The sequence below is a fragment of the Gasterosteus aculeatus genome, chromosome 1, assembly GCF_964276395.1.
Source record: "Gasterosteus aculeatus chromosome 1, fGasAcu3.hap1.1, whole genome shotgun sequence".
In the NCBI taxonomy this organism is placed as follows: Eukaryota; Metazoa; Chordata; class Actinopteri; order Perciformes; family Gasterosteidae; genus Gasterosteus; species Gasterosteus aculeatus.
The window spans coordinates 23,906,910-23,927,803 of record NC_135688.1 but is presented as its reverse complement, the minus strand read 5'-3'; the positions used below and the strand labels follow the sequence as shown (position 1 = coordinate 23,927,803).

Here is a 20,894-nt window from a genome sequence, read left to right as displayed (position 1 = left end):
TATTTTAGTCGCTGCTGTGAAATTGACTTCACTACTCTCCCGCCCCTCCCCAACAGTTTTGCAGTTCCCGGAGTGGAACACGGCCTCCCCGTCGTCTGAGCCTCCGGTGACCCGCGTCTCAGAGAAGGACAACTCCTGGCTGTACACCCTGGACCCCATCCTGGTCACCATCATCGTCATGAGCTCCCTGGGCGTCCTGCTCGGGGCGGTGTGCGCCGGCCTCCTCCTCTACTGCACCTGCTCCTACAGCGGCCTGTCGTCCCGCTCCTCCACCACCCTGGAGAACTACAACTTCGAACTGTACGACGGCCTCAAGCACAAGGTCAAGCTGAACCAACAGCGGTGCTGCACCGAGGCGTGAGGAGGTTCCGGAGAGAGAGAGAGAGAGAGAGAGAAAGAGAGAGAGAGAGAGAGAGAGCGCACATGAGGTGGGCGAGACACGCCGACGTTTTGTGAAGGCCTCTCGCTATTTTCTTCATTTCCTCCGGTTCACTTTCAGTTGACTTCTTTGGTGGAGCAGAATTTTGGACACGTGGACAACAGGAAAAGACACTTTTCTTTTCTTCTTGTTTTTCTTCTCGAGCGTCAACTCGTTTCCTGCTCGGAAAAAAGGTGAAAGAAACCAATGACAGAAAGACTGTGGCGACCATAGCGGGGATTTTAGGCCTAAAAAAATAAAAAAAATATCTACACATATCAATTACAGATTCCTGCTCCACCAACAGAGAACTGTTTCTAAATGAATTGTGGACTTGAAGCCGGATTCCGTAAGCTACACATTGTGTTGGAAAGGTCGTAGGTTAGGAACGTGCTTAGGAAGCGTCTTGTTTTGATCACACGTGAACACAGTGGCCTAGAATTTAGCTCCTTTGTGTGGCTTATTTTTGGTTCCGTCGCAGACTCGGCTACCTATCGGCCTCAGTTATCCTTTTAGTTCCTGAAAGTCTCTGGTATTTTTAGTCACAGACGTCCGTCCGAGTTTTTTCGGTCACTTTCTGTTTAATGTTTTCCCGTCTGGCCTTTAGCAAGTCTGTGATGGCTGATAAGTAGAAGGACAAAAAAAAGAGGCGAAGAAATGTTTGTGCAGAGGTGGGGAGGGCGCAGGGATTTTATCACATTCTTTTAATGACAGAGAGAGTTATTGTTCGATTTTGTTGTTACTGGACCCTGTGAAAGAGAAGGTCATGTTTACATGTGGTTCATGGTAAAAAGGAGCTTTGGTCAGTGCAACCTATGGATTGCTGGTAAGGGCGGAGACTGAAAACCACTAAAGAAACAAGGAGAGGGTGAGAGAGACTATGACTGAGCACGAAAAGCCCTTTCTCTCACTCGGGCGACGTTCTTTCTCTCCGCGGAGGACAAATGGGAGGAAAAACAAACGCCGGAGGCGGCTCTTCTCGATCCACCGAGTGTGCGACGCACAACAAGCCTTAAAAGCGAACTGTTAGCGGAAATGTTGAAAAAGGAACATTGAGGCGACACCAAGACAAGAGAGGAGGCATCTATCTCTCTCTTTTTACATGTGGACCTCAAAAAGCCATGATCTAAAGATTTAAAGGACCTAGTCCCCACCCACCCACCCATCGCCTCCCGGCCCCCCTTAACTCACACACACACAAACAACCCTGCTGCCCTCCTTTCAAACTGGCGGCTGATTGTGGCCAGCTATTTCTTTATTCGGTTTTGTTTTTTCAGAAGGGCATTCTTCTGGACCGTTTTGAGCCAATCAGAAATGGTTTTGTGTTGCACGCTCTGGATGGACTCATAAGCCATGAGAGGAGAGGGTGAGAGAAGAACTCTCCCTCCCCCACACACACACACACACACACATTACTCTACTTGTATATACAGATGTATATACAGAACAATACCCACCCTCTCTCTCGCTCAGACCTAACAATGAAAGGAACACTGGTTGTTATATTTGAGACCATGCAGAACGTGAACGCCATTTCACCCCATCTACCCTCAACAGGTAAACACACACAAAGACACACACGCAGACACACACATAAGGGGTCCCTCTCCTCCGAGGGCCGCTTCTCTGGACCCCACTGACTCTCTTCAAAGTGCCTTGGAGCCTCGGGGATCCAGCTTGCCTTTGGAGCGATATCAGACAGAGCAACTTGACAGCGACAGTCACAGCGACCCCATCTGCCAAGGAGGACCAAACATGAAAAGGACAGGACCCCCACCCACACCCCCACCCTTTCGCACTGCTCGGACTGCTGTTGTTTATTTTAAAGGGGTCTTTGTACAGAAATTCTCTTTTTATGATTGTTATTATAATTATTGTTATGATTATTTAATAAAGGATTTATACCATACTGAGGAAGAAGCTTGCCAGGACTTTCTTACTTTGATACGTTGTGTGAACGAGCATCTTTCTGTGCGTTATTGATATTCCTGCAACACCAATTCCATCTGAGACTTTGAGTCAAACTCTCCCTTTTAATTGCAAAAAATAATGCGCACAAAAGATCACTCTCTTTCTCCGTCACACACACACATTCACACATAATACCATGTTGTCAGCTCGCTACACTCGGCCTCTAATCTCCGCATGATGTCCCATTAGTCTGGACCTCTGGTGGCCCTCATTTAGGAGCTCCAACATCAAAGCTTTGAAGTGCTCGGCATCTCAGCCACACACACACACACACACACACACACACACTGGTACAGTACACATGCAATTACTGCCTCTCTTTTATACAGCTTGCTGAGTCTCCCACACACGGTTCCATTTACCCACATAAACTTCCCTCACCTAAATGCAAACGCTGTTGGCAACTACAGCGCGGTTTCAGATGCAGAAGGTGATACCTTTGACTCTTTGGGGTCTCCCGGTCCGCCGTAGAAAGACAGCCGAAGTGGGGCGCATTTCCTGCTGGGGGTTGCTACAGCCGTAGCCTTGAAGATTAATGAGGCAGCCGAAGTTAATGCTTGTAAATGGTGTTTTTTTTTTCTTCTTTTCTGATACAGACATAACTTTTTAACTACCGCAGCGGTTAACAGAAACTTCGGGTCGATGTGAAATGGGGCCTGCCGCTCAGGTAGCGCATCACGAGCCGTTCAAAAGCCGGGCGACGCGCGTTTTTGTCGCTGCACAGCGGCGGCTGTTAGCGCGCTCCAGGTCCGTGACATAGCGGGCCAATTACCGCCTCTGAAAAAACACAGACTGTCCCCGAGTCCGCCGGGGGAGCACGATGCCATCTGCTCGCAGGTTTGATTGATCCCGGCAGAACAGTCTCGACCACATCACACGCGCAACGCTGACAGGAAATTACCAAAGGAGCCAGATTGTCATTGTTCCATACCGCCCCTTGTTTTCACGACCAAATTATTCTTCTTTCTTTTTTTTCTCTTCCTGTGTGTGCTTTACGCAAATGTTGTTTTTCTTGGTTTTTATCGCTCTGCGGGGGCCCTTTCCTTTAGCCGTCAGATCAGAGGGTTTTTTTCGCCTCTGAAGACGAGACGGCCTTCAAAGTAAAGCTCTGGCACCCTGTAAGTCGATAGGCCAGACTGAGGAGGGGGCCCATTTGAGGGTCGCGCCACAGGAAGTGTCTGCAACTCACAGCTAATTAATCTGGGGATTATTTAATCAAGATGGAAGAGGCTCCAAACAGGCAGTTAGTCTTTGTTCGGTTTTCTAACGTTCGCACATTGGCAACTGATTTTTTTTTTTTAAACATCTTGGGATCGCGAAGAATATTTATTACACCAGAACTCCTTAGGAGGAATTCAGGAATCAGAAATCCCCCGTATCCTCCTCCCTGAGCCTTCAGTGACTGAGCGAGATCTCTTTCAACGGCATCCAAAATCCAGACGCAAAACTGTTGCATATACACATGCAGAGATGTTTTATGTACACACACAAACACACACCATTACGCACCCCCATCCCAGTAGTCTTCCTGGGAAGGGGGCCCAGATTATCTTGTCTGGCCTGCCAGCGGTTCAAAGCACCTATATGGGTCAGAGTGTGTATGTGTAGGATGGAAACGGGGCTCTGTGGCAACTCGCCCGCCAATGACAACAGACCCGGTGATAACACGGCCAAAGTCTTGCGTAAGCACCAGACGGATGATCACTCTCCTTCCTGCGTGACGGTATCTCTCTGCGCTTCTTTGGTTGGACGCTGGACTGAAGCTGGCGCCTCGTGCTGGGATCGGTAAGCAGCAGGGGTGGATTCTGCGCAAGCATTCGGAATATCCCCCCGCTGCCAGACTTGCCAGCATTTTCCTCGCTGGTGGACCTTTGTTGTGGACACGCGGCGTGACCTGTGACCCCCCTATGTGGTGGGCCACCTGTTCGCTCCGCTTGAGGCTGGTGTGTTTACGGTCACCATTTCCCTATTTAGCCCGAGAAACTTGTTATCGGGCATTGCGGGGGAGGGTGGTGGGGGGGGGGCTTTTGAAGACCAGGCGCGGTGGGTCCTAACCATCTGTCTGGGGTGATGTGTGATTGAGCTTGAGTGTTTGACATCTGAGACCAGTACAATTGTTACTCCAGTAGAAGCCCTGCTTGAGAAATACTTGTATAGTTTAAGCAGTCACTTGATCAAATTGATGTGGCAGTAAACAGAGGTGTGGTCTTATTTTTAATTCTTTCCCTGTCAATACCTGGGGCAAGGATTTCTAAAAATACGACGCCAGCAGTTCTGTCACTCTTGGGCCTCTCGTCAAAGCGGGGAAGAGGAAAACTGGAAAGAAATAGTGACACCTTTGGACTGTTCTGAAACACAACTATCAGTTCCCATTTAATTTGAGCACTCTTTTAAACATTCAGTCCAGCCTTCAGCGATCAAGTCTTTAAAACTGTATTCAGAGTGAGAGATCATTCTGTTGGCACCCAATTCTAAAAACAGATCAGACGGCTTTTGTTAAACCGTAATCAATTTGAACTCTTGAACCTGAGAGTGAAAAAAAAAACAGCTAAAAATATATCTGCCAATCACAAGTTTAGTGAAGAAGGGCGGTTAGCGGAGCAATCATACTTGACAGGTTGTCAGGATTCTTGAACAAAACATCTTAAATCCAGTCTGCCCGATGCCGGCCCCGCAGACGATTCTTGACTTTGCATCTGTCAAATGATTTCTACAGAGTTAAGCAGCCAGGCCTTTCATTATCTGAGCAAGCGTGTCGATAATAGAACAAAAAAACAAACGTGTAAATCGTGAAAAAACGTAATCAATTAGCAATGGGAAAAAAAGCGGCGCGCTTTAAAGAATGCAGCCGAGGCAGATTTCGGAAACAAGTTAATAAACAGCTGTGCTCATCACGATTCACCCTCGCTGTCATTATCGTGTGTGTGTGTGTGGGGGGGGCAAGGAAGAGCAAATCATTATTATCTCAACTGTTGTGTGAGGCGCACCCCGTTTAGTTCGTGGTCTGATTTATACAGGCTTCTCGTGACTTTCTGCTCAAATCAGAGCCTTTCCACTTTGCATTCCATCGAGGCGATAACCACATTCAATTGCCCTTTGAGACCCATCTATGGCCGACTAATTGACGATTCTGCCCGTAAAATAAGCCGAACCTCACGCAGCCCCTCGTCACTGTGCATACATCGCATCTCATCTGAATCAAATTAGAGAACCCGAGCCACGCTTCCCCCTTTGAGGGAGTTGGACACTGCAGTGTGAAACACAGCGAAAAATAAGGTGCAGCGTGAAAAGCGTGGAATCTGTTTTTGCCCTCAACGGCCATTAACAAACGCCACTCAGCTCGGCTGCGTCATCCATTTAGACACGTCTCCCCTCGACGGAAATTGTAGCTTTAGGTTTTGTCTTGATTTGATCCCGAGCAGTGAGCCCGCTATGAGCCGCGGAGGCCGGAGTGCATGTGAAGCCTCAAGAGGAGAGGTCTCTGTGTTTGGTTAATGTGGGATGGAGCTCTGTTCTCTATATATCCTCAATCCTCTGAGTGGGTTGCTGTTGACGGTATGGGTTATATTTTATGCCTCGTAGGAAGCAGAAATAGTGCGTGCGTGTGTGTGTGTGTGTGTGTAGGTGTGTTTGTGCGTCAGTGATGCGGTGACATCCTTCTCTCTGTGATGGTTCTGTACCACGGCCCTCTGAGTAACTACGCCCAGGAGGAAGCGGATTTACAGCCTCATTCAGCTGTGCTGAGCTCCAGTTAAACATCATTCATACTGCCGACTTAGAAATGCTTCTCTCTTTTTCCGTATCTCAACACACCCAGACGCACACAAACACTCTGAGCGCTGAGTGATGTCGCGACGGTGGATTCGAGTTTATCTTCTCGAGCTCCTCTCAGTTTTCTTTTCCACACCGGGATCATTTTATCGAAGAGGGGAATTTTGCAGTTTGGGTGCACTCGGGCTTCGGAGAGCAGGAGGAAAAAGGACGGCGTTCGCGTCGCAAACAATCGTTCTGCATCCTGCCAAACAGACGAGGGAGGAAAAAAAAAGGAGGCCTGCTCAATTTTGCTTATCAGCCCCTCTCGAGCTACAGTCCGGAGCTGTGGGAGACATAACAGCATCAGGCCACTGGGGCACGCGGGCGGGGAGTCGCGTAAACACATGGTAGTGGAGTAAGCAAGTTGCACAAAAGGGCCTTCCTCCCATGACCAAGGCCACACACAAAGACGCAGCGCCGCAGTTTCCATATACACACTGGGAAGAACAACAAACAAGCGAACAAAACTAACTGACAATCCCCTGCTGCAAATATCAAATCCGTATCCCGTCTCTGTCTTTTTTTGTAACTGTTTGGACTTTGCCGTCATCGTGGGATTATTTGTGACAGTAATAACCCCTCGGAGGATGGAACCATGGGGAGAGCGCACCACCTGCCCACCTCCTCTGAGCACACTCACGGGAAATGGGAAAACAACAAGAGCAGGCTGCGTGGAAGCGCGGCTATAGTGCGTGTGTGGACCAGCTCGTCTTGTGCGTGAGCGGGTTTAGTTCCCATTTATTTTGTTAGTGGCCCCGTCTCCTTCACCTGAAGCTGTTATGGAAACAAGAGCGTCTGCGGGACCAGCATCAGCGCGGAATGTTGTACGTTGGCCCCCGCAGAGCTCGGCAGGTCAAACTGTCTGTCATGGCCGCTTGCTAAATAACTGAGAAGTGCTCCTACACTTGGGCGTCTCTGTAATGAGTGGGTTTCCTCTCAGATTTATGTAGAAAAATGCAAAAGGGGTTTTGAAAAATATGTGCATATAAATTCATTCTGCACTGCTTCTCACTTGTATTTTCTAGCCATTTGTGTCCAAAACGTGGTTTATTTATTTCTTCCCACCTGACATTTTCCCTGCAAACAAGCCAGAGAGAATGTGAGACTTTCCCGCTGCACAGTCGGGTCCCCTGCTGAGCGTTGAATGGTGAGACTGTCAAAAAATGTTGCCATTCAAAAACAGCTCCCGTAACTTATGAATATAAAACGATGCATTGTGTAGGCTCCGTACATACAGGAGCGTGCGTGTGCGTTGCTGTGCCTCCTCCCATCTCCGCCGATCAGCCTGACAACATCTGGTGTGGAAAAGGTAGCCGTTGACACCAAACACGTACCGCCGCTGGCATTTCAATGTGTCTGAGAGCATCAGCTCTTTATCAGCCAGAAGATGCTTCCAGAATTCCCACGACCCCCGACCAAATAAATAACCCGCCCCCGCTCCACACCGGGGAGAGTCCCCGTCTCCAGATGCTCCGTCTTCCTCGCGTCTACCCGGAAGGCCTCTCCTCCCCTTCCATAACCACACCGAAGCCTTGAGGAGAGCAACACTACCTGCATACAATCAGCACATGCTGGGACACACACACACACATACGCGTGCACACACACGTAGCCATGATGGATGGCCTTCCCTTCTCGGTAATGCACAAAAGCATTATCCGTCAGCCTGCAGCCCAGAGGAAAGAGATGCTCTTTTAAAAAATTGACACTCCGCTCTGTGGCAGCGTAGCCAGTAAATCAGCCCGGCTGCAGCGCCGCTCATGCAGGAAGGAGCCTCCTCCGCCTAATCTTTCAGTGGTGTGAGGGGGTGGGGGTGTGGGGGGGGGGGGTCGTAGAAGCACTTTCAGTTCATTTAATACTTCTCACTTCATTTGCCATTATTCAAAGCTGTTAAGGGTAAATCACCGCTCAAGTGTGGATTCGTGTCTGGCTAAGTGTTGAAACCCTGGACGAGATAACATAAATATACGTATATATTTGTTGTTGCTAGAATACATATTTGTATTCGTGTTTTTTGTCTGCTGTGTGCCCCCGTTGCACTCATTTTTGCACCTGTTGCATGTCCTCTGCAGTGTGTCCCTGTGCTCTTGCTCCCTGTTCTCAAAAGGCTGCAATCCAATGAACCTCCTCCCGTCCAATCGGTAGCAGCTGGCAAACCCAGACAGCGCGCCTCCTACGCCTCCCTCTCAGGCGGCACACTACGGAAGCTCCGCCTTTTTCTTTTACATTTCTGCCTCCTGGGCCAGGTTTATTAAACACAAGGCTTTTTAATCCCTCATTTCCCCATTAGCGCTAATAAGCATAAGACAAAGATTTATTTTCATCACTTTTAATTTTATTTTTTATTTAGTATTTATTAATTTGAACATTTTAGGATTTTATGTTGTGTGACTCATATGTCTGCGTCCAGACAAGGAAATGTAACAGTAGATAAATCTATATCTTCTCTTGGTGTGGTCCAATATGGCTCCCACACAGCCAGCCGGGGGGCACCGAATCAGGCCCCTGGACATCTAGACAAGGGAAGACGATGTTTCTCAAATCCGGGTACCTTTTCTGGTGAGTGTGTCCCATGTAAAGCACAGGTGGAGGAGGACTTGGCCATAGAGGAACCTCCTGATGCAACAGGTTGGGAGGCTTAGGATCACTGTCATCATCTAGACAAGGGAAGACGATGTTTCTCAAATCCGGGTATCTTTTTTGGTGAGTGTGTCCCATGTAAAGCACGGGTGGAGGAGGACTTGGACATAGAGGAACCTCCTGATGCAACAGGTTGGGAGGCTTAGGATCACTGTCATCATCTAGACAAGGGAAGACGATGTTTCCTAAGTCTCGGTACCTCTTCTCTCCGCGAATGGGTCCCACGTGCGGCACGGGAGGACTTGGAGGCCGGGCCATCTCACGAGCCTTCCTGCTGAGAGGCGGGGAGAGCGGAGACGGACACCCAGCCTCCTTCAAGTCTTGTTTTTCTCCGGAGTTCGTTTTCTCGGGAGTGTCTCCCGTGCCCAACTCATCGGCAGCGTGTGGGTAACTTCGGGGAAGTGTGAGTCCATCCGGAGAAGAAAATCTGAATCTTTTTACGTTGATCTCAAGAGTGTCTCCCATGTCCATCACGCCAGGTGGAGGGCTGGGAGGCAGTGGGACCTCCTCAGTGAGGGTATGTGAAGAGTAGAAGCACTTCATTGGTGGCTTCGCTGTAGTACCTGCCTCTTGAAACCTGCATCTGAAAATAGTGTGTCAGTGTCAGTTATGATGTGATAAGTTAAGATGGTTGCTGTTATTTTTTATGTGTATGTGCACACATGTGATAACATGCACACCTGAGCTTAATGTCAAAATGTTTCATGCTGCAACGTATTAAAAGATTTTACCGGCTGCACTTCCTCCACATCTAGTCTTTTTTGATGTTATTGGAAGTCTAATACGAAGCTTACCTTCTTTCATCACAGGGAGCAGCACTGCCGTGCATTTTACTGGGACTTGATCCATATGCAATTTGTACTGGTAGGGGCTCTGCATGTTGGAGCTCTGCAGAAATGCGATGGCCCTTTGCCTGAGAAAGGGGGACATTTTTGTCTTGTTTAATTTTGTTATTAAAAACATTATCTATCACATCTTTTTGTGGTTTAAAAAAACATACCCAATGAAAAAAGAAGAACTTACCTTTTTGAGGCGTTGATCAGACCGAAGTTCCATGGTGGAATATAGGTAGGTAGGTCTGAAAACCCTTAAACAACAGTTGCATCAAATGCCACAAGCGGCTTCTATTTTGTTGCTTTAATAACTCAAATGGATAACAATTAAGATCTTTTGGAAATCTCTTGTGGGGCTTTGAGAAGACCGGCTCGGATTCTGTGATGCAACTTCCTTCTTGTTCCAGATTGCAGCAAGTTCCAGAACACTGTGATGTGTGCTTTACAACATACATGGTATTTGGTGATATTCCGCATAGATGAAATACATACAATTTCTAAAAGTTTTAAATAATAGATTTATTTTGGGGAAACACACTGCAATGTTTTGGAACCGTATGAAGATGTCCAGAAGGAGCCATGGTCACGGCCGTGCTAAAGCCACTGCAGCTCACTCGAGGGGTCTGTAATTTGGCAGAAGTTGTATTAAAGTACCTGAAGGTCATGCGCATCCACCTCACGACGCTTGCAGCAGGATGGACTCATCAAAGACTCCATCACTGGTGGTGCCGTCAACCCCCGCGTCTACAAATCTGTGACGGGAAAGAAGGCGAGGGCAACAGGAGACTGTTCATGCCTCAAATGGCTCCGTTTCTCCTTTAGCTTATAGTTTGCGGCTTCAAGGATAGATGGTGTTTATTTTCTTGGCTTTTGATGAGATAATCCTGCCTTCTTGTGCATTATTTTGAACTGCCTTGAAGATGTGTGGCATTCTGTTCCTAAGAGAGTTTAATAAATTGGAAAAAATAAATTATTCAAAGGGATTAAATAGAGAATTTGCATCAAATCCATGAGTTTTCAGAAACCTCTCTAGACATCGCCTCCATTCATCTTTACGCCTCCTTTAGTGCACTTTAAATCTGTGTATCTTCTAGTCCATAAAGCGTGCACTTCATTCAACATTGAATTATGGTCAGCGATGCAGCACAAGCACTCGCCCAAAAGGGGATCGCCAAGCTCATCTTCCATTGTACTGATATGTCTTATGCAGCCCACAAGGCGCACAACCCTTTCGTTCCATCAACATTCTGCAATCTGCATTTCCCTTTTTCTCAGGGAGCTACAAGTGTTAATGAGATGTGAGTCAGCGAAATAGTTGTAAGGTGATTGTACAGGGGGGGGGCACTCGGGATGCAAGAGGTTTGGCAAGTCCACAAGGGAAGGAGACGTAGAGTGTGCGGCTCCAGACATTTATATGTCAACTGGTCTGTGTGTGGGTGTGTGTGTGTGTGTGCCGTATTGGACGAAGCTGCTGCTAGTTTTTCCAGTCCGTTGTGCCTGAAATGTGTAGATAGGTTACTTTTGGGACCTTGCGTCTCCTCTAACAATACCTCTATGCCTCTGTATCTGGGACAGATTCGCCCACACGCTGAGACACCAGGGCGTCAGTCTAATTCCTCCAGCCTGTGTTATCTTGCACAGACACACACACTCCATCTTCTGTCTGTCTTCCTCAACCACTTCTCGCTCACCTTCTGGCTCTCCCCTCACTGGCTGGGGGGGGGGGGGGGCTATCCCTGCAGAAGAAGGTGGCTTAGCTGTGGGGCACCGAGGCCCGACAGTCCAGGCTCAAGCTCAGAGACACGACGTCCAGCTCTTTCAAACCTGCTCACGGGGTCGAGTCCATCGACCCCGTGAGCCATCGCTCGTTTCAAGGCTCTGAATTTACTCTCATAAAGTATAAGGAAACAATAAAAGAGCATTTTTTTTATTCACCCCTAGCAGAAAATCTGTCAGACGAAAGCGCCTCCACTCAAAAGCGGGAGGTGGTCCTTCCACTCGAGTACCACTATGATGAAACCGGCTGAAAACGTACTAAATGGAGAACTCAACTCGACACAGAGAGTGACACACAGCTTATACTTTCACGTTTATAAACAGCAAAAGAGCTGTATCTTTATTTATTCGCAAAGGTCATCCGCCATTGGGCTACTGGTAAGAACGGTGTCACACAAAGCCCAATCCTTCTGTGAATACCGCATTCAACAGAACCCCAAGCTTCATTGATCGCCTTCAGTACTAATGAGATTGGACGTAGCATTCCTAGCAGTACCGGCATTCTCTTCTCTCTAAATTAAGGGATTAGATTGGCGCACACATCCATTTTATCCCCGCCTTTTACTATCCCCGCGTGTCAGACAGCTTCAGGCGGACAAAGAAGCATAAATGAGAATGAGGGAAAAAGGTGAGATTGAGCGAAATAAAAGAAACACCTTAACGGACTTACGGGGGCTCCAGCTGAGCCTGTGTGCTGAGGTTGGAGACAGCCACAAAAGGGGAGAGAGATGAGGGGTTTGTGATGGGCAGGCCGTCACATCCACTCGGAGACAAAGGAGCGGGGTTTGAAGCAGCCGATGGACAGAAGGTCCATTTCCACTCGCACAAAAGAGCCGGGGAGATGAAGCAGATTAGCAGCTCTTTATGCCCATTGTGAAGGCTCTAAATGATAAGATTTACCCCTTTTCCCATCTCAGCTTGTGGCCTGTGTGTGTGTGTGCGTGTGTGTGCGTAAGCTTCTTCCTCTTTCACATTAGGATACGCTTCCCATTTTTTATTCCTTCACATGCAGGTACACACAAATACACACACTTTAGTCTGCCGAGTCTTTCATTCATCCCCTCAGGAAGGGCAGACGCGACAGATGGCTTTTGAGTCACTTCCAGTCTTTGTACTCAACCCTGAATTTACACTTTGATGGGAAAAGCTCTAAGCTTAAACCCTCTCATCACTGAAAGACTTCCTATGTTCCTTTGACTTTAAATTGGCTCCTTTCGGAGGAAGAGGCGTTGTTTCTGTAATCGCTTGTTCACTTCATATGGCTGTGAATAACAGCGTTAGCATTGATAGAATGCTATTCATTATTACCATTTCCCATCTCCAGGACTTGTTTTTTCCCACCACCTGTGTCTCTCGTGGGAAGTTTTAATGCCTATTGTATAATACGGCGGTTTTGTCTGATTATACCTTAGTATTTACTGCCATCTCTTGATCATTTTGTGGCACTGCAAGGTGTCCTTTCATTCCAGGTATATTTATTCCAATCACAAGCCAATAAGATAGATAAAATCTTTTATCTTTTATCTTTTATTTTTCATTTTGGGTATGAAATTAGAGTTTTGCATTCCTCCGCTTGGTTTATGGAGAAAATGTAATCTCAACTGAAAATAAAGGACAAAAATCGGCTTGTAAAGTTATATTAGATCAAGGAATAGCATTGCTCTTTTCATTGAACTGTTGAAGTTTATCTCATTTACAATGGGGAAATATAACTAAATATATTTGCTTGAGGTACTACTTCAAATTTTCCTGTCACTTTATATTCATTTCACAGGGACATACAATACTCCACATTTATTTGAAACAAGCTACATTCAGTTTAAAAGTTTAATCCAAAACATACTAGGTAAAACATAAATCATGCGATTAAACAATCCAACAACACATGAAGTAGTTAAAAAGGAGAGTAAAACTACTCACAATATGTGAACTATATGTAGGCCTATATATGAAAAATAGAATCCATAATGAGTATTTTTAATTACAACCTTGTTCTTACAGTAGCTGGCAATAACCGACTTTTGTACATTTACTTGAAATTGTAAATGCACAACTTCTTTTCCAAAAACACCTTCCGCATAATTTTATTTTGTCCTCTACTTTTTTTTTTTTACTACGTTTTAAGCCTCCGTGGGGCGCCGCGTGCCCTCACAGACCAAAGCAATCGAACGCTGTTGCGTAAAGCGTCAATCGCCGAGTCACGGATTGGAGCCACTTGAACCAACATGCACGTAACGAGGACAACTTGGTGGTAGCGATGACAGACGCGCGGCTGTGCATCGCCTGAGCGCTGCTCCGCCACGTTTTAAACTGCCGTTTGTTTTCAAGTCGCGTAAAGCCGACCGAGCTAGCTCACCGCTAATCTGTGTGACTTGCTAGCTTCTCTGGAGTAACCTCTGTTTATGACGAGTGCGTCGTCCAGAAGACCGAAGTTGACGTAAACCTTTTCCGCCCGCCAAATACGGTGAGTTTACCGTTAATGTTGTTCTACGTGTATGGTGTTACATTCGTCTTTGTTATCTCCATATGAACGCTACTGGAGAATACTAAACGCCAACACAAAAGCGTTTCACTCCGTTTGTGGGGATACGGTCCATATCTAAGCAGTAGAGTTAACCATGACTCAGCAAAAAAAATGTCGCTGAGGTCCACTACACCTATTATGGCAGAGTTGTGTTGCACCCATGCAAGTGTGTAAAGCGAGTCCAGGCACTTCTTCAGCAGGACGATGTGTCCCACGTTTATTGACCCACTTGTGCTTTTATTTCCGGTTGTGATGCTTCTCTGCTGACACACTCTCTGCCCCCCCTCCAGTTTCAGCCATGGTGTTCATTCAGGGTTACTGCGAAACCAATTCCTCCATCTCTCGCACCTGGGTGGACGAGGGCATCTCCCCATGCTTCTACTTCACCCTGGTCCCCTCCATCCTGCTCACCATGGCCTTCTTCCTGGGCACCGTCCACTGCGTCTTCTACCAGAAATATGGCACGGCGATGGAGCCAAAGTTCATCCCGCGCTCCTGCCTCTACGGCTTCCAGCTGGCCCTCTCCGTCCTCCTGATCTTCCAGTTTGCGGGCGGGGCGGTGTGGCGGGCCGCCAGCGGGGGAGAGCTCCCGGGATACGCGGTGCTGTACGGCTGCTTCTCCGCGCTGGCCTGGGGCTGGTCCGTAGCCCTGCTGAGGGTGGAGAGACGGAGGGCCCTGCTGATGTCCCGGACGAGGGGCCACAGCGCGGCCCTGCTGCTGTTCTGGGCCGTGGCGTTCTCGGCGGAGAACTTGGCCTTCGTCTCTTGGTTCAGTCCGCACTGGTGGTGGGGCCTGGAGAACGCTGAGCAACAGGTGAGGAGGGGGCGGGTCAAATGTCACATTAGAGGTGAAAAGGACTTTGCCAAGTGATATGCAGTTTTCAGTTATATAAATATGGTACCCTGCATATGTCGTTCAGATGCCGCTGTGCTTCGTACCGGCATACAGGGCCTGCATGTCATTTATCCCCATTCCGATCTATTCATCTCATTTCAATCTCGCTCTCTGGCATCTCTTTTTGTTGTTTTAAGGATGTGCTATGTGTGCTTTCACCGGCTAGTGGGTCAAAGGTTCTTTAATGTTAAAGAAGACGTAGGTGTGTTTTTATGACACACGCCTATGTCTCTGCACCCGGCACTAAGCCGTCCAGTCTTTCTTATGTTAAGTGTCCATTGCACGCTAACAAAGGGAGGCAGGCATGTAAGCAATCTGAAACCGCAACCGTGTGGCCAAGAGGAGAGCCTGTTTTTTTGCTGAGTCACTACTCATTCTGACTATCAGATTCCAGGCCCACTGCTAACCAATCAAATCATCAGACCCGCCTCTAGCCCCTCCCACACCGAGTCAGTACCATAACTAGTTGTGTAATTGTAAGCATGACTTTTGTAGGGGTTTTTTGCTATGTTGTTTTGTGGGGTTTTTTCCAAATCTACACCTCAAACGGTTTATTCTCTGCTCAGTTTCAAACTTGAAACAACAAACACAAGTCAAGAACAAATATTTTATCATTTAAATAATAACTTATTATACATGGATGTAAATTGCTCAAATACTTCATTGTGTTGTAAATGACACCCCTCATTTAGTAATTTTGTCATACAAAACTGTATGATGAACACCGAACAATGCGGATTCACTGGTATCCATATTGATCTTTTTTGAATTTCCAATGATCCCCTCAGGTTCAGTTCTTCCTGTGGCTGATGCGCTACACAGGCACCGGGCTGCTCTTCTTCATCGGTCTCAAAGCTCCGGGGTTGCCACGGAAACCGTACATGCTCCTGATTAACGAAGACGAGCGGGACGTAGAGGGCAGCGGACGGGTGAGCGGCGCGCACGTTTTCCCTGGGATGCTCCTATTGGGCCACAATGCAGGGTTTTTTATGTTCATTATTCAACACATTTCTCTTTGTCTCAGGGCCTTTTGGGTGGACCAGAAGAGAACCAATCCACCTGGCTGGGTTTCAGGAAGAAGGTCCGCGTGCTTCTTCCCTACATGTGGCCCCGGGGGAACACCTTCCTCCAGCTTCTGGTCGTCTTCTGTTTGACGCTGCTGGGAATCGAGAGGGTCGTCAACGTCTTTGTGCCCATCTACTACAAGAATATCGGTGAGGGGCCGATCTCTTTGCCTGATCCCCGCACACCCAGACGTTTGCCTAATTCACTTCTGGGGTTAAACGGGCCGTGCCTTGCCGGGAAGCTCAGCGGCGCGCTAATCGTGCTAATAGGATGCGTGATGTGACAACGTAATGTCTTTTGTCCCTCTCAGTGAACAAGCTGACCGACGGCAGCAGCTGGCGCTCTCTGGCCACCACCGTGTGCCTTTATGTCCTGCTCAAGTTCCTGCAGGGCGGCGGTGCAGGTAGGACCAAGACAAGTTGAACACTTCCCAAGTGATAATTTGAGTCCGCCGTACCAATCATTGCCCCTCCCGCTCCCCCTTCCCCCAGGCGCGTCGGGTTTCATCAGTAACCTGCGCTCCTTCCTGTGGATCCGGGTGCAGCAGTTCACCAACCGCGTGGTGCAGGTGCGCCTGTTCAGCCACCTGCACTCGCTCTCGCTGCGCTGGCACCTGGGCCGCAAGACCGGCGACGTGCTGAGGAGCATCGACCGCGGCACCACCTCCATCAACAGCCTGCTCAGGTGAGGCAGCCGTGGAATGGATGAGGGGATTTCCTCCAGACTCCTACTTTTTTCTTTCTGGCCGTGTAATAAACTCACGGATTCCCTTCGTGTCCCCCACAGCTACATCGTGTTCAGCATCATCCCCACCATGGCCGACATTGTCATTTCCATCATCTACTTCATCACCAATTTCAACGCCTGGTTCGGCCTCATAGTTTTTGTCTGCATGGGCCTGTACCTCAGTAAGTAGCGCCCGTTGAAAACGCGGCAATCCGAGAAATTGTCATTTTGTCATTATATATTTGTCATTATCATTTAATGGCGATATTTAAGATGTGGTGAGCTTAGTGGAACGTGTTTCCCCCCACACCCCCCAGCTCTGACCATCATCATCACGGAGTGGAGAACCAAGTACAGACGAGACATGAATCAGAAGGACAACAATGCCAAGACCAAGGCGGTGGACTCCTTGTTGAACTTTGAGACGGTACATCAGGCATTTTGTCTTATGGAGGAGTTTCCATCAATCCAAGAAGTTTTTATTTCATTTTTTTATATTCTATTCAACAGGTGAAATACTACAATGCAGAGAACTACGAGGTCGGGCGTTTCGAGGACGCCATCTTGAAATACCAGGCAAGTCGGACAACTTTGAATCTGGACAGACATGAGATCTTATCAAGCTCGTGTCCTACAAATCAGCAGTTTGTATTTGACAACGGCCGGGCAGGGATCGGTCGATTTGATCTTTTCTGCTCCCGCCCCTTTTTAGGTGTCGGAGTGGAAGGCCCAGGCGTCCCTGGCCTTCCTCAACCAGACACAGAACGTCATCATCGGTGGGGGCCTGCTGGCCGGCTCCCTGCTCTGTGCTTACTTTGTGACGGAAGGAAAGTTTCAGGTACCGGCGACGTCGTACTTTACAAGGCGCTTTGCAGGTTTAAACCGATCAGGAAGTGAAGTCTGTTTGATTGGAAAGAAAATAAAAATGAAAAATGCTCTTGTCTCAGGTTGGAGATTTTGTTCTTTTTGGTTCCTACATCATCCAGTTGTACACCCCCCTCAACTGGTTTGGTACCTACTACAGGTAAGAGGAAGCATTAAGTCGGTAACGATCCATTGGCCCTCACGGTCCTGTCTTCTGGTGAAGTCCTTCTGTTTTTCTTTACCACAGAATGATCCAGAATTCTTTCATCGACATGGAGAGCATGTTCAAGCTTTTCGAAGAGGACGAAGAGGTGACTTTTTTGTGTGTTCTCACCCTCTGTGTCGCGATGACCTCTTTTTAACGCCTTCCGTATTTGTCCTCCCGCGCAGGTCAAAGATGATGTAAATGCAGGGAGTCTTCAGTACAAAAAGGGAATGGTGGAGTTCAAGAATGTCTACTTCAACTACGTCGACGGGTTAGTTCGCGTGTGTTTCGGTTGCAGCAGAAATGACTGCTGCTGAAATAGTTGTTTATTTTATTCAATTACGAGACTCCGTTCTCCCGTTTTCTCTCTGCCTTCCAGCAAGCAGATTCTCAAGGATGTCTCCTTCACTGTCCTTCCAGGACAGACCTGTGCCGTGGTAAAGAACACCTCTCAATTCAAATTACCAATACAGTCAAAGTGCCAACCTTCTGTTCAGAGGTGCCTTTTCCTTCTAATCTCCCCAGGTGGGACCATCGGGCTCTGGGAAGAGCACCATCATGAGACTCCTCTTTCGTTTCTATGACGTTCAGGGAGGCTGCATCAACATCGACGGGCAAGATATATCAAAAGTGAGTATTTGACTACATATAGACAGTCTTTGATATTTATGTATGTGCATATATATACATATAATACAGTAATAAAAGCACAGCAAAGGCCCATACTTTTAAAAAGTGTGTATATACCAGAGTTATTATGAGCTTTCCAGTTCCAGAAAATATCTGTGCCACGTGTTTCCTCAGGTGACGCAGAGATCTCTGCGCGCACACATCGGCGTGGTCCCCCAAGACACGGTGCTTTTCAACGATACCATCCGGGACAACATCCGCTACGGCCGCGTCTCCGCATGCGACCATGAGGTGGAGGAGGCTGCCCTGGCCGCCGACATACACGATAAAATCATGACCTTCCCCGAAGGTGACCTAGAGAATAGATTAAAAGCGATGAGAGGGAAGTGAATCTCCCAGGTTTTAACCAGCTTACCTCTGTTTTTTTTGCAGGTTACGATACGCAGGTGGGCGAAAGAGGCCTGAAGCTGAGTGGAGGCGAAAAGCAACGGGTGGCCATCGCCAGAACCATCCTCAAAGCGCCACAGATCGTCCTGCTGGATGAGGTGAGATGACCTAACGTAGCAGTGATACCTGAGGGCACAGAAGACAGAAACTTTAAATCCCAGCAATCAAAGCCTTCCCTGTCACTCCGCTTTAAATGGCTCGGTTGTTGTTGTTCTGTCAGTTGTAACTAATAGTTTTCTGTCTGCAGGCCACCTCTGCACTGGACACGCAGACTGAACGCAACATCCAGACCTCGCTGGCCAAAGTCTGCATCAACCGTACGACAGTCGTCGTGGCTCACAGGTGAAAAATGGCGTGATTTTATATATTTTTTTTAATATATATATATATATATATATATATATATATATATATATATATTTTTTTTTTTTTTTTTTTTTTTTTTTTTTTTTTTTTGAAGGGTTTTAATTTGGTCTGTTTCAGTTGTTTTGACTAAAGAATGTCTCTCTACGTAAAAAGGTTGTCCACCATAATCGGAGCCGACCAGATTCTGGTGATCAGCGACGGCCGCATCGCCGAGCGAGGACGGTAAGTGTGACGGGTCTTTCTGAGAGTTGTGCCGATGATCCCCCCCCCCACCCCCCTTGAGCTCCAAGTGACCCACCCCCCCCTCTCTCTCTCTCTCGCCATCCCAGACACGAGGAGTTGCTGCTCAAGGGGGGCTTGTACTCCGACATGTGGATGAGGCAGCAGCAGGCCCAGGACACCGATTCGTCGTCGGACACAGAAGCCAAAGACCTCACGTCTGAAAAACTGCAGCCGCCATCGACCTCCTCCGGCCACTGAATGTATTTATTAGTGTTTTGTTAGGGGTAGTTTTATTTTGTTCTTTACTGAAACTGAATGTTTGGTTCAAACCTTCAATACCAAGGCTAAATAGGGAATGAATTATTTAATTTTGCTCCATACTTCTGGGTTTACTTTTTTATTTATAATGTTGTAATTCATGAATCCGTCCTGCCAGCTTTTTAATATTGCCTTTTTCTTTTTCGTATTCAGCATTGGTGGTTTAGTTTTTGCTGTCGCCAGAAAATGAAAGAGGCATTCACTTTATATTCTATGGCCTGTTATTCAAAAGGGAAGACTAGCTAAAGGTAGGGGAATAAAAACACTCAGGAGGCTCATGGCTCAGTTGTCCACTACATTATGTCATATGAAAGACAAGTCATTCTTTGGTATACAAAATGTCAGGGATTTCTTTTGCTGCATTTAAGTTTTTACATTTTTGGTAGACGTTATGAAAATACTTTTTCTAGTGTAAGTGTCTGTATAACTGTGATTGCTAAGGTAAAGCTGGTGTGTTCTTTTTCTGATCATCGTATTCACTAAATCGTTGGCAGGGTTTAATGGATACACAACAATTAAAGGTCAGAATTGATGTGAATTATTTAAAAAAATGTTTTTGGATTTGTTCATTCCCACACATGTTGGTACATGGATGTCATGGAGGCACGTTACCAGTTCGATCTGCTTTTGCTGCATTGGAAGTGAAATAATCCATCCGGAAGAAGATGTACCTTCAAACTAATAACACACAACGTTATTCTCAATGAATGTAATATATCTGTATTTTATATTTACATTCATATACGTAAGAATTTGCAATCAATTGATGTTTTGTGTTTGCATTACAAAGCTTTATATATATTACTTTATATTATACATATATATTTATATTTGAATTGCAGGTTTTACTGTATAATCAAAACACTGCAGGCATTTCCCAGTGATATTTTAATTTAAGTCAAGTTTAAGTTACTCATTTTTAGAGTAAGGAGTCTAGTATTTACAATTTAACTGTTAACTTCTCTGAGTTGGGCATTCTTGTAATGACCTTGCAAGAAGAAGTTTTACAATCTGAGGTAAACCGATGTATCTCCACAGAAACGGGAGAAACTTTTTACCCCCAAAAGCTGCAAATAAAAGTGATGGATAAAGAGGGTGTGTGCAGCTTTTGTATAGTTCTAATTTGAGGACAGCTGGTTTGTGCACGCATTTGTGTGTACAGTATCCTGATGTGTGCATAG

The 20,894-nt window shown here is 47.0% G+C and overlaps 2 protein-coding genes across 3 annotated transcripts in view; both read left to right on the top strand.

Moving 5' to 3' along the window:
- The window catches only part of nrp2a (neuropilin 2a), a 48,554-nt gene extending 46,226 nt beyond the window's left edge, over positions 1-2,328 (top strand). The window contains exon 18 of the mRNA XM_078091359.1: positions 57-2,328. Within this exon, the coding sequence (XP_077947485.1) occupies positions 57-361 (305 nt within the window). The 3' untranslated portion in view covers positions 362-2,328. The remainder of the gene's footprint in view (positions 1-56) is intronic.
- Positions 2,329-13,567: 11,239 nt separating this feature from the next.
- abcb6a (ATP binding cassette subfamily B member 6 (LAN blood group) a) lies at positions 13,568-20,806 on the top strand. 2 transcript variants are annotated; one of them, XM_040187488.2, is made up of 20 exons: positions 13,568-13,915; positions 14,266-14,789; positions 15,659-15,799; positions 15,895-16,084; positions 16,246-16,338; positions 16,427-16,619; positions 16,722-16,843; positions 16,979-17,088; positions 17,172-17,237; positions 17,374-17,499; positions 17,609-17,685; positions 17,773-17,836; positions 17,916-18,001; positions 18,110-18,167; positions 18,256-18,360; positions 18,535-18,709; positions 18,793-18,905; positions 19,055-19,149; positions 19,327-19,395; positions 19,503-20,806. In XM_040187488.2, exons 2-20 carry the CDS (start codon positions 14,274-14,276, stop codon positions 19,651-19,653), a joined length of 2,550 nt encoding a protein of 849 aa, XP_040043422.2. In that variant the 5' UTR covers positions 13,568-13,915; positions 14,266-14,273; the 3' UTR covers positions 19,654-20,806. The 2 variants fall into 2 exon arrangements, with proteins under 2 accessions (XP_040043422.2, XP_077954253.1); XM_078098127.1 differs by lacking the exon at positions 19,503-20,806 and having other exon boundaries at positions 19,327-19,399.
- Positions 20,807-20,894: the final 88 nt, after the last annotated feature.

What these genes read in the sequence shown, in the direction of transcription:
- abcb6a (XM_040187488.2), top strand. Translation starts at nt 14,274, where the DNA reads ATGGTGTTCATTCAGGGTTACTGCGAAACCAATTCCTCCATCTCTCGC. An exon ending in TACTTCAACTACGTCGACGG is followed by an intron (nt 18,002 to 18,109) that starts GTTAGTTCGCGT and finishes TCTGCCTTCCAG; the next exon opens with CAAGCAGATTCTCAAGGATG. An exon ending in AGATCGTCCTGCTGGATGAG is followed by an intron (nt 18,906 to 19,054) that starts GTGAGATGACCT and finishes TTCTGTCTGCAG; the next exon opens with GCCACCTCTGCACTGGACAC.